The 16,232-nt window shown below is 41.3% G+C and overlaps 1 protein-coding gene across 3 annotated transcripts in view; it reads left to right on the top strand.

Moving 5' to 3' along the window:
• faf1 (Fas (TNFRSF6) associated factor 1) overlaps positions 1-16,232 on the top strand; it is a 499,151-nt gene that overhangs the window by 472,055 nt on the left and 10,864 nt on the right. The window contains exon 19 of one of the 3 annotated variants that reach the window (XM_085982902.1): positions 2,025-3,117. The exons of the other annotated variants lie outside the window; for them this stretch is intronic. Within the exon in view, the coding sequence (XP_085839028.1) occupies positions 2,025-2,063 (39 nt within the window). The 3' untranslated portion in view covers positions 2,064-3,117. Of the gene's footprint in view, positions 1-2,024; positions 3,118-16,232 lie in introns of those variants that run through there. 3 annotated transcript variants of the gene reach the window in all.

Below are 16,232 nucleotides of genomic sequence, written 5' to 3'. Positions count from 1 at the left end.
CAATGTTATTACCCACTGCAAATTCAGGGCCATTATTTTAAATGGTCCCCCCCCACCCCCCCTGCAAAGTTGGTCACCCAATTCCTACCATCCTGGAAGCAGTTGTTTCTACAATTGAATCCTCCTATTTTCCACCAACAATCTTCAGTTGGACTTTTTATTGAAATAAAATAAAAACAGAATGGTTATGAATTTCCAACCTATGAGTCAACATAAATGAAGAGAAACACAGGTTAACCTTTCAGGTGTAGATCCTTTGGACTGATAACCATGTTATAAGGACTATTACTCTTGAGTAATGGAGACATTTATGGCTTGCCAGAGACACTGTTGAGAAAATATGTCACTCCCAAGTGCAATAATTTCAGTCTGTGGTGCATGGAGGGAGATCTAAATGCCCACTTATTGCAATACCACTAACGATATTTGCTGGACAAATGTAAGAAATCACACAACACCAGGTTATAGTCCAACAGCTTTATTTGAAATCACCAGCTTTCGGAGCGCTGCTCCTTCTTCAGGTGAAGAAGGAGCAGCGCTCCGAAAGCTGGTGATTTCAAATAAAGCTGTTGGACTATAACCTGGTGTTGTGTGATTTCTTACATTTGTCCACCCCAGTCCAACTCCGGCATCTCCACACCATGATATTTGCTGAACCAGAACATGCTGCCACATTCCAGTTGCAGACAAATAGCATGCATTCCAACTTTATGTCGACCCACTTAAGACCTTATAGTGCAAAGAATCTTTTGCTAGCGCAGCTCAAGGAATGAACGTGGGAAAGTTTTGCATTCAATTTAAGCCCATGATTCTGTAAACTCCTTGGTTCTTGAGTGGCAATCATTATATCTTTGCTGAGCTTGAGTACAGGTTGGTCATTCAACATGGGTGCAATAAATATCCCTTATCTCCCAGGAGCCTGCATGCCATTCTTAACTTGCCCTTTAAACAGTTTGGTCACATTAGACTGCCTTTATGAAGGACTCCTTGGGCACTATGTTTACAAGAATGATTTTCAGGTGGGTACTCCGCAGCTTCTGGACTTTGAGGAAATAGAAGCCATTCCAAGTCTCACAGGGCTAGTTTTTTATGAGCAGGCACAGAAATGGCTATGTACATGTAGCCAACACGCTTCGGCCAAGCAAAATAAAAAGCAAGCTACCTTTCTCATGCTGCTGGTAGTCCCTTCCAATACAAATCTTCAGTCACATTTGTGCCATAGCAGCTTTGTCCTGAAAAGTCTCCCATGGGTCATTGGAATGCACCGGTGCCATAAAAGATCGGGATAGTGGTGACCTTCACTCCTACCAGTCGTCAAATTCTTCTGCTCTACTGTGGCTGCAAATAATCTTGGACTAGGGTTATAACTTAATGACTGCATCCTTACTCAGTCTGCTCTTCTGTGAAATCCCAGTAGCTGTGCATGGTGCAGAAACACCTCATCCAAGTAGTTGAAGCTCACCGTACAGAGCCTTCTACACCTCAATGCTCATTTGCTGCATTCTCTTCCATATGCACCGTTACATTCTTGTAGCCTACAACTGGGACTGCACCCATTTCTTTTTGCTGACATGTTCACCCTTTGCAAAAAAAAAAAAAAAAATGAAAATATGGTATCTTTAGTTAGATGGCTTGACCTACTTCTTGGGACTTGCCTGCAGGTCTGACTGGAAGCAAATATCTAAATTGTCAGACTTATTCTCCCCAAGGAATGCTGCTCGTGTTTCTCTACATTTGACAGAGCCAATAACAAGCCCGTAACAACTATTTAAAAAAAAAATATTAACCTTTCTGCTTTTTACACATGGAAGAAATGCAAAAGAACAAGAATTATGCATTTGCAACCAAATTTATGATAACTGCATTTTTCACAAGATTATTTACTTCTCCATTTTGTTGCACTTTACTCAACCTCTCCATAATGTATGTTATGAGTATAATATGGCTGAATCATTAAAAATTATGACAGTTATTTGTCTCTTCTGTATGGGATTCAAAGTCTAACTAAATCTGTTTTCAAGCAGTGCCTGCTTGGATTGTTTGTAGAATCAGTTGAATGTTAGCAGCTGGCAGGAAGATTACCTCCAGGGAAAGCGAAACAGGCACTGAACCACTGCTCTTTGGGCCAATTTCAAAAAAAGTGCATTTGGACAACAGCTACAAGGCTGGCATATGGAACAGTCCTCATATCTTTAGCAAGTATTATTGTTTGGATTTATCTACTAAAGAGATTGTAAACTTTAGCACATTCGTTTTAGATGCAGACCATGATTTAGTCTCAGAGGACCCACCCTTACCGCAAAAATAGATTACATACCCTCGGTAGGTTCTTGTTATTGTGAATAAAATTATTCTGCATGTTGTAATTCCTTTGTCTTTCCAGTCTTTCTGTGCACTTGCCATATTGGAAGCTGTGGTTACATTCTTCTACCTGTCCAGTGTGGAATTAGTAGTCCAACCGTGGCTAACAAGAGAAATTAAAGATAGTATTAGATTAAAGAAAGAGGCTTATAATGTTGCCAAAAACAGTAAGCCTGAAGATTGGAAGGATTTTAGAATTAAGCAAAGAATGACCAAGAAATTTATAAAGAAAGAGAAAAGAAAATATGAGAGTCAACTAGCAAGAGACATAAAAACAGATTGTAAAAGCTTCTATGGATATGTAAAAAGGAGAGATTAGCGAAAGTAAACGTGGGTCCTTTAGAGGCAGACACAAGAGAAATTATATTCGGGAATAAGAAAATAGCAGAGAGATTAAACAAATACTTTCATAGAATCATAGAATGGTTACAGCACAGAAGGAGGCTAGTTGACCCGTCACGCCCGTGCCGCCTCTCTGCAAGAGCACGTCAGCTAGTCCCACTCCCCCGCCCTTTCCCCGTAGTTCTGCAAAATTTTTTCCTTCAGCTACTTATCCAATTCCCTTTTGAAAGCCATGATTGAATCTTCCTTCACCACCCTTTCAGGCAGTGCATTCCAGATCATAACCACTCGCTGCGTAAAAAAGTTTTTCCTCGTGCTGCCTTTGGTTCTTCTGCCAATCACCTGTCCTGTGTCCTCTGGTTCTCGACGCTTCTGCTAATGGGAACAGTTTCTCTCAATCTACTCTGTCTAGACCCTTCATGATTTTGTATCAATCTTCACGGTAGAAGACACAAAAACATTCCAGAAATAGTGGGGAATGAAGGGTCTAGCGAGAGTGAGGCACTTAAAGAAATTAGTATTAGTAAAGAAATTGTACTGGAGAAATTAATGGGACTAAAAGTCGACAAATCTCCTGGACCTGATGGCTAAAAGAGGTAGCTACAGAGATAGTGGATGCATGGTTTTGATCTTCCAGAATTCCCTAGATTCTAGAACGAACGTTCCCCATGGATTGGAAGGTAGCAAATGTAACTTCACTATTCAAGAAAGGAGGGAGCTATAGACCAGTTAGCCTGACATCAATGGTAGGGAAAATGCTAAAATCTATTAATAGGGAGGTGGTAACAGGGCATTTAGAAAACCATAATATGATCGGGCAAAGTCAACATAGATTTATGAAGGGAAATCATAGAGTTTTTTGAGGCTGTAACTAGTAGGGTAGATAAGGGGGAACCAGTGGATGTGGTGTGGTTAGATTTTCAAAAAGCATTTGATAAGGTGCCACGCAAGAGATTATTAACAAAATTAGATTGAGGATTGGTCAACGGAGAGAAAACAGAGCGTAGGAATAAACGGGTCTTTTTCGGATTGTCGGGCTGTAACTAGTGGGGTACCGCAAGGATCAGTGCTTGGACCTCGGCCATTTACAATCTATATCAATGACTTAGATGAGGGGACTGAGTGTAATGTATCTAAATTTGCTGATGATACAAAGTTAGGTGGGAAAGTATGCTGTGGGGAGGACATAAAAAGTCTGCAAAGGGATATAGACCAGTTAAGTGAGTGGGCAAGAACATGACAGATGGAATATAATGTGGCGTAGTATGAGATTATCCACTTTCATAGGAAAAATAGAAGAAAAGCAGAATATTTTTTAGATGGTGAGAGACTGGTAAATGTTTGTATTCAGAGGGACCTGGGTGTCCTTGTACACGAATCACCAAAAGTTAACATGCAGTTACAGCAAGCAATTGGGAAAGCAAATGGTATGTTAGCCTTTGTTACAAAGGGAGTATAAGAGTAAAGAAGTCTTACTACAATTATATAAGGCTTTGGTAAGAACACACCATAGTACTGTGTACAGTCTTGATCTCCTTACCTAAAGAAAGATGTACTTGCCTTAGAGGGAGTGCAACGAAGATTCAGTAGACTGATTCTGGGAATGAGGGGATTGTCCGATGAGGAGAGAGTGAGTAGACTAGGCTTATATTCCCTAGAGTTTAGAATGATGAGGTGATCTCATTGAAACAGATAAAATTCTTACAGGACTTGACAGGGTAGATGCTGGGAGGATGTTTCCCCTGGCTGGGGAGTCTAGAACTAGGGGACACAGTCTCAGAATAAGGAGTCGGCCATTTAGGACTGAGCTGAGTTAATTTCTTCACTCCAAGGGTTGTGAATCTTTGGAATTCTCTACCCCAGAGAGCTGTGAATGGTCAGTCGTTGAGTATATTCAAGTCAGAGATAGATAGAGTTTTGGTACTAAGGGAATCGAGGGCTATGGGGATAGTGCAGGAAGGTGGAATTGAGGTAAAAGGTCAGCCATGATCTTATTGAATGGCGGAGCGGGCTCGAAGGCCCAAATGGCCTACTCCTGCTCCTATTTCTTGGAACATACATTAGCATACTGCCTAAGAATAGGGATTATTCTGTAGTAGTTACAGGATACTTTAATTTGAAGAATGACAAAACCCCACGGCATCAACACAATGGGCAGGATTTTCATTGGGCTGTGGAGGCGGGATTGGAGGCGTGTGGGGGGTTAAAATCCCAAAATCGGGGGTCCCACACCTAACCCCCTCCATGCCAGTTTCAAAGGAGGCGGGTACCCGACCCGCCTCCCTGAGGCGGGAAGGGGATTAGTGCCAATTAACTGCCTGTTAACAGGTAGTTAACGGGCATTTTTTAGCCTAATCCCTATTTTTAATGTTGAAGTGTGGGATTCCCGACGGCTCCAAACCACGCCAAGTTAGAGGAGGCGGACCGTCTGGATGAAGGGCTTGGAGGGGTCGAAATGTCCAGTGTTCAGGTGCGTGATAGGTGCATAAGTGCAAAGGTAAGTGTGTTTGGTGTGTGTAAAGTGTTTAAAGAAGTTCTACTAACCTTTACTTACCTTTACAGCCTTCCTTCCTTCAGGTCTCTGGAGTCCCTCATCTCACCGGCACAGAAAGCAGAATGGCTGCGAGTTGTCAAAAATTGCAGCATTCAGCTTTCTGTTCCGGGGAGATCTCTAAATCATCCTGAGAGGAAGGAATTAACCTGGAGTACAGATTGTCAGTGTTTGACAGCTTCAAACAGCTGTGAAACGCTGATATTTCATCTGTCAAAAGGTCTTAGATGAAATATCAATCTGTGACATCACCTGTTGCCGGGTGGTCCTTAATTGGCCTGCTGAGCCCGCTGGGTGGGCTCAACAAGGTCAATCAAGTCAAAATCACGTGGGTTGGCTACAACTCTATGGAGGCGGGACTACAACCCCGAAAGTTGTAGTCCCACCTCCTACCTGACGCCTCAGTGAAAATCCAGCCCAATGGATCAACAGTAAATTTTCCCTTGTAACAAAATAATAATACAGAACATCTCAAAATGCACTATATATGTATTACATCATAAAAAAGACAGAAAGCCTTGTAATATGTGAATTGCAACTAAATTAGATTGTAGTATGAAGCAAAAAAGGTAAGTCATTTAACTCTAATTTCATTTTGAATTTTTAATAAAGGCATACTTAGTGGGTTTATTAAGTTTATTTAAATCCAAACCATATTTAAAGTCTATCTTAAAATATTTTATTATATGTCAATTAAAATTTTCAAATCTATGCATAAAATTAAATCACCCTCATTCAGTTACTCATTGTTTATAAGCAGCTATGAGGAAAAGAATTGTGGTCTCTGTTTTAAATTGGTTTAAGTTGTGTGCTAATTTTGAAAAGTAACATTTCACTTTACAATGGTTTTGACTTTTTTTCTCACCGGTGAGAGACATACTGAAATATGTTACCTTTTCATAAATAATATGGTGTATATGTTAGTAGTGTATATGGGAACAGTAGCATAGTGGTTATGATACTGGACTAGTAATTCAGTGACCTGGACCAATGATCTGGAGATGCGAGTCCAAATCCCATCACGACAGCTGGGGAATTTAAATTCAGTTAATGAAATAAATCTGGAATATAAAAGCTAGTATCAGTAATGGTAACCATGAAACTACTGGATTGTCGTAAAAACTCACCTGGTTCATAATGTCCTTTAGGAAAAGAAATCTGCCGTCCTTACCCGGTCTGGCCTACATGGGACTCCAGACCCACAGCAATGCCCTCTTAACTGCCCTCTGAAATAACCTAGCAAATCACTCAGTTGTTCCAAACCGCTACGACAAGGTCACTGTGGGATTACCTTCACCACACAGACAGCAGCAGTTCAAGAAAGTGGCTTCTCGAGGGCAGTTAGGGATGGGCAATAAATGCCGGCCTTTCCAGCGACACCCACATCCTGTGAATGAATATTTTAAAAAAACTTTTAAATGTCTCCTCCCACTTGAAATTCAGCCTCTTCCCAGATTAAGGAGTAGGCTTGATTTAGTCAATTGTTGTATAATAAAGGATTGATCATATTGAGAAGAACAATACACTATACGCTATATACTGTTTTAGGGTGTTGTTTTCGACCTAAAATCAAGCCGTCTACATTGGCTAGTCGCTGTACCAATTTGCATTATAATACTTAATTTTGTGTTTAGCAATTATTTATACCTGATTGCCAGAAAATGAATTAATTTTGTATGTAGTGGTAATGTTACTTTTGTGTTTAATATCATTTACAACTTGTTTCTCCTCTACTCATTAAAACTAGGAACTAATGGTTTTACATTTTGAGACTATTAAATACATAGTAAATCTGGAATAACTGCTCTCATTGCTTTTCCAGCTCTTGATACTGTTAAATGAGAAATAAACAGCTGATTCTTGCTGGACCAGGCTGTATTATCTTCCAGCACATACAGTACTAGACAAGCTTGTGTAACTTATTATTAAAAAGGTGGTGGGGGTAGTAATAAAGTGGAAGTGGTTGCTCCATATTCTAGTTTTGCTGTTTTTAAAGCAAGGGTAAAGTATAGGCAGTTTCTATTATAAATGTGGTACATAGGAATTTATAATAGCAATATAAAAATACAGATAATGTATGATTTACATTATTGAAATACCTCTGCACGCTCTAGTCCAAATATCCCTCGCCAAAACCCCACTTCACATTAAGACTGCACTTGACTATCCATGTGCAACACCATAGGTAGATAAGTTATGGATTGTAATATGTAGTACAATTTACATTTATAAAACTGCTTTAAATTTGCTTTTAAATAAAAAGATGAAACGGTTGCAACAAATAATGTTTTAAACTGTTTCTCAAAACAGGCTGAGATGATGAGTCTAATAGAGAAGACTCTGTTATGCTATTGAAAGAGTGATAAAAGATAAAATACAGATTTGGCAAAAGAGTGGTGCCCAATAAAAACAGAGAAAGAGTCTCCGTCATATCAGTGTCTCTCAGTCTTAATTTTCTCCTCTCCCTCACAGTGGATTGCCCCCGAAACTTTATTCCACTATTTTTGCAAGCTACAATCCATGTTTATTTTCTGTCCCTCCGATCACTCCACATTCTTTACCATCTCCCTGTAGTTTTTTTTTAGTTTTACAAATGAAATGTTGGCTGAATATCACGGTTCAGATTGTTCTTCATTTCCATTTTCTAGGAAATATATAGATACATATTACACCCTTCATGATATGAGTAAATTAAGTCACCATAGAAGGTTGATGGTTAAAAGACCAGAATAAACTAACAAAAGGATATTATAAAGACCTATATAAAATAAGATCACAGAAAGTTTATTTACAATAGACTGTATGGTGTGTTAATTAAGCACACAGACAAGCCAGATGAACAGAAATGCCTTGGAGCGAAGCAAAACAACAGCTTTGTTTGTTGACAGATGCTGGAGTGTTATTGTCTGTTAATTGGATAATGGTGTAAACATTTGCAAACTCTGCTGTCCTTGGTGAATTCAGTGCTTGAAGGGCAACAAGAGGCATGATCTCTGTGTATGACCATATGCATGTGTTCCCCTCATACAGCCTTGCAGGTAAATAAAGTGAGTTTACAATTTCAGGCCACGATTAGCATTTTAATTGGCAGCATGGAGCTGACAATTTCAATGAAGATTTATATGTTCAAATAAATCGGAGTTTTGTCCTTGAATATAGCCGAGTTTGTCTGATTACAGTCTAGTGAATAGTGTTCATTAGAACATACTTGTGTTCTCAGTCATTGTTACCAGATATAAGTACAGTTGTGTGTGCATCTGGCTCCTGCCATTATTGCTCAACTCCTCACATTTGAGTTATCTGTAGGGATTTGAAAAGAAGTGCTAACTAATTAGATACAAGCCTGCAAAACAAAGCTGATGTGAGTTAAAACTAGAAAATTACCTGCTTCTGGTACGTGCACTTGTGCTGAGATTTGCAAATAGTCCCAGTGTAATATCATTACAGTACTCTAGTGCAATTGACTGTAGCAGATGGACTCTACAGTGAGAAAACATAAACAAGTGATCTTTCACACCTTTATCACAATAAAAAAGCTTATAGTGCATTTTGAAATACATAATGGATACAGTCTTAATTTATAGCTATATTCTTTAATTGGAATCAAAATTATGCAAAAAAAAAACCTCCCATTAAAACTACATTTTAAATTCATTGCTTAGTTCGCCCTCTTAATTCAATTTTTTGATTAATTTGAATTAGAATTTCCACTGCAATAGGTCCTGACCAATGACATTTTTCACTTAATTTGAAATCAATCCCTGATCAATATTAGTTCTTTAAGTGTGGCACCCTTCCCCCACCTGAGTGCAATACAGCAGCAAGTGGAGAGAGCATTTTGCAAATATGGCTAGCCAAAAGTACAAGACCTTCCACCAGAGGAAAAATACAAGATGATCAAATATATGGAGGAGCACTCTGGGGAAATTAAGAAGTTTAACATCCCTCCCATCTTCATCTCTACCTACCTGAAAAACAAGAAATCGCCGCTAATTACCTGCCGAAGTTTTGCAGCTAAAGGAGGAGGATGCTTCTCCCACTGTTGAGTTGATTCAAGCAAGCCAGAGCAGCTAACCTCACCTTGCTGGAAAAGGTGAATGAATTCAGAATGGACTCCATCTCTGCATCATGGATCAGCTGCTTCCAAAACCGCCATGCAGTCGAGTCCAGATCCACACATTGGGAGGCAAGCGATGTTGCCAAAAAAAGTGCTGAGTGATGAAATACCTGAAATGTTATCAGCCCAAAGACATCTTTTATTCTGATGAAATTCACCTTTTATATAACCTGTACCCAATCAGATTAATAGTTTTCATCAATGAAAAATACTCAGGTGGAGGAAAAAAGCTAAACTGAATTACTACCATGGTTTGTGTTAGCATGACTGGAGAAAAAGGAAAGCTGCTGGTGATCAGAAATTCCAAATCTACCCCCCACCAATGTTTTAGTGGGCCAATTCTGAATTCGTTTGCCTTTTCCAACAAGGTGGGGTTGGATATCCCAGTAAGGTCCATAACCTAAGGAAACAACAAAACGGCATGAATAACTGGTACTCTTTTTGAAGCGTTGCTGCATCACTTTGACTAAAACATGGTATTGCAAGGCAGAAAAATTGCCTTGACAACTGTGGTGCTCACACGAAGTGCCTGCGTGTAAATGCAATAGTTCATATTTCTACTGACAAGCATAACATCCACGATCCAGGCAATGAATGCTGGTGTAATTTATGCTATGGAACAGCACTACAAGAAATGTTTGGTATGTATAATGTAGTGCTATTTTCATTTAATATTGTATAGGCAATCCACGTGATCCATTCGTCATGGGAAACACTGAAGTCAGAATCCATTGCCAACTACTTTCAACACTGTAAATTCATCCCCATCAGTGGAGGAATTGGCTGCATTTGACAGTCAAGGATCCCACAAAAGCAGTGACAGTTGACTCTGCAGCATCAAATCTCTTGACCACAAGTTCTCTGCTGCGACTGCCAGCAGACATGAGTTTTGAATCCATTGTCAGTGTTGATCAGGAAGTTCTGATATCCAGATTTCTGACTGACATGAAAAATGTTGATGCTGGACATGAGTGTGCTGCTGCTAGTGGGAGTGAGGAAAGAAGCCCCAGCAACTGGATTCAGTAGGCAGACAGAAGTAGAGGAACCAACCCCACCATGGCCATAGCAGTCAATTATAAGAACATAAGAAATAGGAGCAGGAGTAGGCCAATCGGCCCCTCGAGCCTGCTCCACCATTCAATAAGATCATGGCTGATCTGATCCTAACCTCAAATATACTATCACTCTCCATCCCACCCGAACCCATGTGATCTCCCGGGAGAGGCGAAAAACCAGGTAAAAAAAAAACAATGGCCAATTTGGGGGGAAAAATCTGGGAAATTCCTCTCCGACCCATCTGGGCGATCGAAACTCGTCCAGGAGATCACTCTGTCCCTATATTTTCTACAGTATTTACTTTCTGTAAAGGCAATCTCCACCCCAGCCAGGAACAGCAATAAAACCATCTCCTGAAATCTAGCAGAATTAGAACACAAGAAGTAGGAGCAGAACCAGGCTACCTGGGCCCGCTCCACTACCCACAGGGCCATGACCATTCCGAACCTAGACTCCTGTCCAATTTCCTGCCCGCTCCCCGTAACCCTTAATTCCCTTTACTTCTAGGAAGCTATCTATTTCTGTTTTAAATTTATTTAATGATATAGCTTCCACAGCTTTCTGGGGCAGCAAATTCCACAAACCTACCACCCTCTGAGTGAAGAAGTTTCTCCTCATCTCAGTTTTGAAGGAGCAGCCCCTTATTCTAAGATTATGCCCCCTAGTTCTAGTTTCACGCATCATTGGGAACATCCTCACCGCATCCACCCGATCAAGCCCCTTCACAATCTTATATGTTTCAATAAGATCGCCTCTCATTCTTCTGAACTCCAATGAGTAGAGTCCCAATCTACTCAACCTCTCATCCCCGGAATTAACCGAGTGAACCTTCTTTGTACTGACTCGAGCGCAAGTATGTCTTTTCTTAAGTATGGACACCAAAACTGTATGCAGTATTCCAGGTGTGGTCTCACCAATACCTTGTACAACTGCAGCAATACCTCCCTGTTTTTATATTCTATCCCCCTAGCAATAAAAGCCAACATTCCATTGGCCTTCTTGATCACTTGCTGCATCTGCATACTAACTTTTTGAGTTTCGTGCACCAGGACCCCCAGATCCCTTTGTACTACAGTACTTTCCAGTTTCTTGCCATTAAGATAATAACTTGCTCTATGATTTTTCCTGCCAAAGTGCATAACCTCACACTTTCCAGTATTGTATTGCATCTGCCAAATCCCTGCCCACTTACTTAGCCTGTCTATGTCCCCTTGCAGGTTTTTTATGTCCTCCTCACTCACTACTTTCCCTCCCATCTTTGTATCATCTGCAAACTTTGATATGTTACACTCGGTCCCCTCCTCCAAATCGTTAATATAGATTGTGAAGAGTTGGGGACCCAGCACTGACCCCTGCGGAACACCACTAGTTACTGATTGCCAGTCTGAGAATTAACCATTTATCCCAACTCTCTGCTTTCTGTTAGAGAGCCAATCCTCCACCCATGCCAGAATATTACCCCCAATCCTGTGATTTTTTATCTTGAGCAATAATCTTTTGTGTGGCACCTTGTCAAATGCCATTTGGAAGTCTAAATACACTACGTCCATTGGCTCCCCTTTATCCACCCTGTATGTTACTTCCTCAAAGAACTCAAGCAAATTTGTCAAACATGACTTCCCCTTCATGAAACCATGCTGAGTTTGTCCTATTAAATTATGTTTATCCAAATGTCCCGTTACTGTCTCCTTAATAATGGACTCTAAAATTTTACCAACCACAAATGTTAGGCTAACAGGTCTATAGTTTCCAGCCTTCTGCCTACTACCCTTTTTAAATAAGGGTGTTACGTTAGCAGTTTTCCAATCTGCCGGGACCTTTGCTGATTCCAGGGAGTTTTGGAAAATTATTACCAATGCCTCCACAATCCCTACCGCCACTTCCCTCAAGACCCGAGGGTGGAAGCCATCAGTTCCAGGGGATTTATCCGCCTTGAGTCCCATTATTTTACCAAGTACCACTTCCTTAGTGATTTTAATCGTATTTAGCTCCTCCCCCCCCCCCCCCCCCCCCAGAGCCCCCTGTTTGTCCAGTGTTGGGATATTCTTAGTATCCTCTACCGTAAAGACTGATTGTTCAGCGTTTTTGCCATCTCCATGTTTCCCACCATTAATTTCCCGGTCTCATCCTCTAAGGGACCAACATTTACTTTAGCCACCCTTTTTCTTTTTATATAACTATAGAAACCTTTGCTATCTGTTTTTATATTTTTTGCTAATTTACTTTCATAATCTATCTTCCCTTTCTTAATCAATCTTTTAGTTATTTTTTGCTGTCTTTTAAAGACTTCCCAATCTTCTATCCTCCCACTAGATTTGGCTACCTTATATGCCCTTGTTTTTAGTCGGATACTATCCTTAATTACTTTACTTAGCCACGGATGGCTATCTTTTCTTTTACACCCTTTTTTCCTCGGTGGAATATATTTTTTTTGGAAGTTGTAAAATAACTCCTTAAATGTACACCACTGATCATGTACCATCTTACCCTTTAATCTATTTTCCCAGTCCACTCTAATCAATTCCGTTCTCATATCTTCATAGTCTCCTTTATTCAAGCTCAGCACGCTTGTTTGAGATCCAATCTTCTCACCCTCTAATTGAATATGGAATTCAACCATGTTATGGTCACTCATTCAAAGGGGATCCTTTACTAGGACATTTTTAATTAATCCTGTCTCATTACACAGGACCAAATCTAAGGTTGCTTGCCCCCTGGTCGGTTTAGTTACATACTGCTCAAGAAACCCATCCCTAATACACTCAATGAACTCATCCTCAAGGCTGCCCTGCCCAATTTGATTTGTCCAGTTAATATGATAGTTAAAATCCCCCATAATTATAGCTGTTCCCTTATTACAAGCCTCAACTATTTCCTGATTAATACTCCGTCCAACAGAGTTGCAACTGTTCGGAGGCCTATAGACTACGCCCATTAGTGTTTTTTTCCCCTTATTATTCCTTATCTCCACCCAAACGGTTTCACTATCCTGCTCCTTTGACCCAATATCATTTCTCTGTATTATAGTGATTCCTTCCTTTATTAACATAGCCACCCCACCTCCCCTTCCTTCCTGCCTGTCCTTCCTGATTGTTAAATAACCTGGTATGTTTAATTCCCAGTCATGGTCACCCTGCAGCCATGTTTCTGTAATGGCCACAAGATCATACCCATATGTAGTTATTTGTGCCGTTAACTCATCCATTTTGTTACGAATGCTACGCGCATTCAGATAAAGAACTTTCAAATATGTTTTGTGACACTTAGTTCCTGTTTTTTCCCCTTTTACTACTTTACCTTTTACTCCATACCTTCTGTCCCTTCCTGACACGTTCTGTTTTTTAATTCCCCCACTGCTACCTAAGTCTATGACCTTCTCCATTGTCATTTTTATTATTTGCTCTCTAGAAACCTCCCCCCCACTAATTAGTTTAAAGCCCTCTCTACAGCCCTAGTTATATGATTCGCCAGGACTCTAGTCCCAGCACTGGCCAAGTGAAGTCCGTCCCAATGGAACAGTTCCCTCCTGTCCCAGTACTGGTGCCAGTGTCCCAAGAAGCAAAACCCAGTTTTCCCACGCATTTAACTCTTGAATTTTATTTATCCTAGCCAAATTCGCTCGTGGCTCAGGTAATAATCCAGAGATTATTACCCTTGCGGTTCTGTTTTTTAATTTGACCCCTAGCTGCTCATACTCTTTCAACAGAACCTTCTTCCTTGTCCTATCTACGTCGTTTGTACCAACATGGACCACGACAACTGAATCCTCCCCCTCCCACTCCAAGTTTCTTTCCAGCCCAGAAGAGATGGCCTTAACCCCGGCACCGGGCAGGCAACACAGCCTTCGGGACTCCTGCTCTTGACTGCAGCGAACCCTATCTGTCCCCCTAATGATACTATCCCCTACCACTACAACATTTCTTTTTACTCCCTCCACTTGAATGGCCCCCTGTTCCACGGTGCTGTGGCCAGGTTGCTCATTCTCCCTGCAGTCCCCGCTCCCGCCCTCACAGGGAGTAAGAACCTCGAACCTGCTTGACAAGAGCAAGGGCTGCGTCTCCGTCAACACTCCCTCCTGGATCCCTGTACCTGCCTCACTCGTAGTCACACTGTCCTGTCCCTGACCACGGACTACGTCTGCATTAATTAATTTCATAGGTGTGACTACCTCCTGAAACATAGCGTCCAGGAACTTCTCCCCCTCCCTGATGTGTCGCAGTGTCTGAAGCTCGGTCTCGAGCTCTTTAACACGGAGCCTGAGTTCCTCTAGCAGCAAACACTTATCGCAAATGTAATCACTGTGAGCCTCAATGGGGTCCACCAGCTCCCACATTTCGCAACAGTAACACATCACCTATTCACCCATATCTATGTAATTAATTAAATTTCTTCTTATTAGTTATGAAGGCCCTCTGCCCCGAAATAGATGATAATATTACACCACTATTTAATAGGACTTACCAACTTATAAAGGTATAGAAGAGAAGGAAAAGGACCTACCAACCAGCTGATTACCAACCTCCCTTTTGAATGCTGTCTGTGGGGCCTGTCCGGTTGAATTGTCTCGCTGCTCCGATTCCGCAATGCTGGATTAGCCTGAGCGGGAAGCAAAACAGAGCAAAAACACCCCCTCACCTCCCACTTGCCTGAACTCTCCCACTTGCCAAACTCTGCTTACACTCAATGCACCGCACTCAGTGCAGCTGCACTAAGCCCGCCCCTTTTTATACCCAGATTCTACTTCCGGTTTAAACTCCCCAACTGCTTAATTTACTCTTTATAAAAAAAATAAGAAATAAAAATAAAAATTTCACTTCAAATAATTAACTTTTTCACTCACTAAAATTCAGTAAATACACTTAAATGACTTTTTCTCCCACTTACCAAACTCTGCTTACACTCAATGCACCGACTCAGTGAGATTCCTGAGCAATCAACTGACAACTAAGCAAGATGTCCTGATGGAACTTTTCTGTGTGCTAAATAGAATTGACAATTTTGTGGACAAATGTGCTGTCAGCAGGAAGCAACAACAGCTTGCATTTATATAGCACCTTTAACATAGTAAAATGTCCAAAACCACTTCACAGGTGCATTATCAAACAAAATTTGTCTCTGAGCCACATATGAGATATTAGGACAGGTGAGAGGTAGGTTTTAAGGAGCGTCTTAAAGGAGGATAGAGAGCCAGAGAGGTTTGGGGAGGGAATTCCAGCTTGGGGCTTGGGCAGCTGAAGGCACGCCCGCCAATGGTGGAGCAGTGAAAATCGAGGATGCACAAGAGATCAAAATTGGAGGAGCGCAGAGATCTGTGAGCATTGTCGGGCTGGAGGAGGTTGCAGAGATTAGGAGGGGCAAGGCCATGGAGGGATTTGAAAACAAGGATGTGAATTTTAAAATCAAGGTATTGCCGAATCAGGAGACGATGTAGGTCAGTGAGCACGGGGGTGATGGGTGAGCGAGTTAGGATACGGGCAGCAGAGTTTTGGATGAGCTGAAGTTTATGTAGGATGCAAGGTGGGAAACCAGCCAGGGGAGCATTGGAATTGTAAAGTCTAGAGGTAACAAAGGCATGGATAAGGATTTCAGCAGCAGGTGAGCTGAGGCGGGGCAGAGATGGGCCATGTTACGGAGGTGAACGTAGGCAGTCTTTGTAATGGTGAGGATATGGGGTCCGAAGCTCAGTTCAGGGTCAAATAGGATGCCAAGGTTGCGAGCGGTCTGGTTCAGCCTCAAACAGTGGCCAGGGAGAGAGATGGGGTCGGTGGTTAGGGAACGGAGTTCATGGCGAGGACCGAAAATGAC

This window comes from Somniosus microcephalus, chromosome 3 (genome assembly GCF_052327205.1).
Source record: "Somniosus microcephalus isolate GS21.2 chromosome 3, FLI_Smic_1.0, whole genome shotgun sequence".
Classification (NCBI taxonomy): Eukaryota; Metazoa; Chordata; class Chondrichthyes; order Squaliformes; family Somniosidae; genus Somniosus; species Somniosus microcephalus.
Note: the sequence above shows the minus strand (reverse complement) of the source record. Positions and strands in the feature narration are given on the sequence as shown.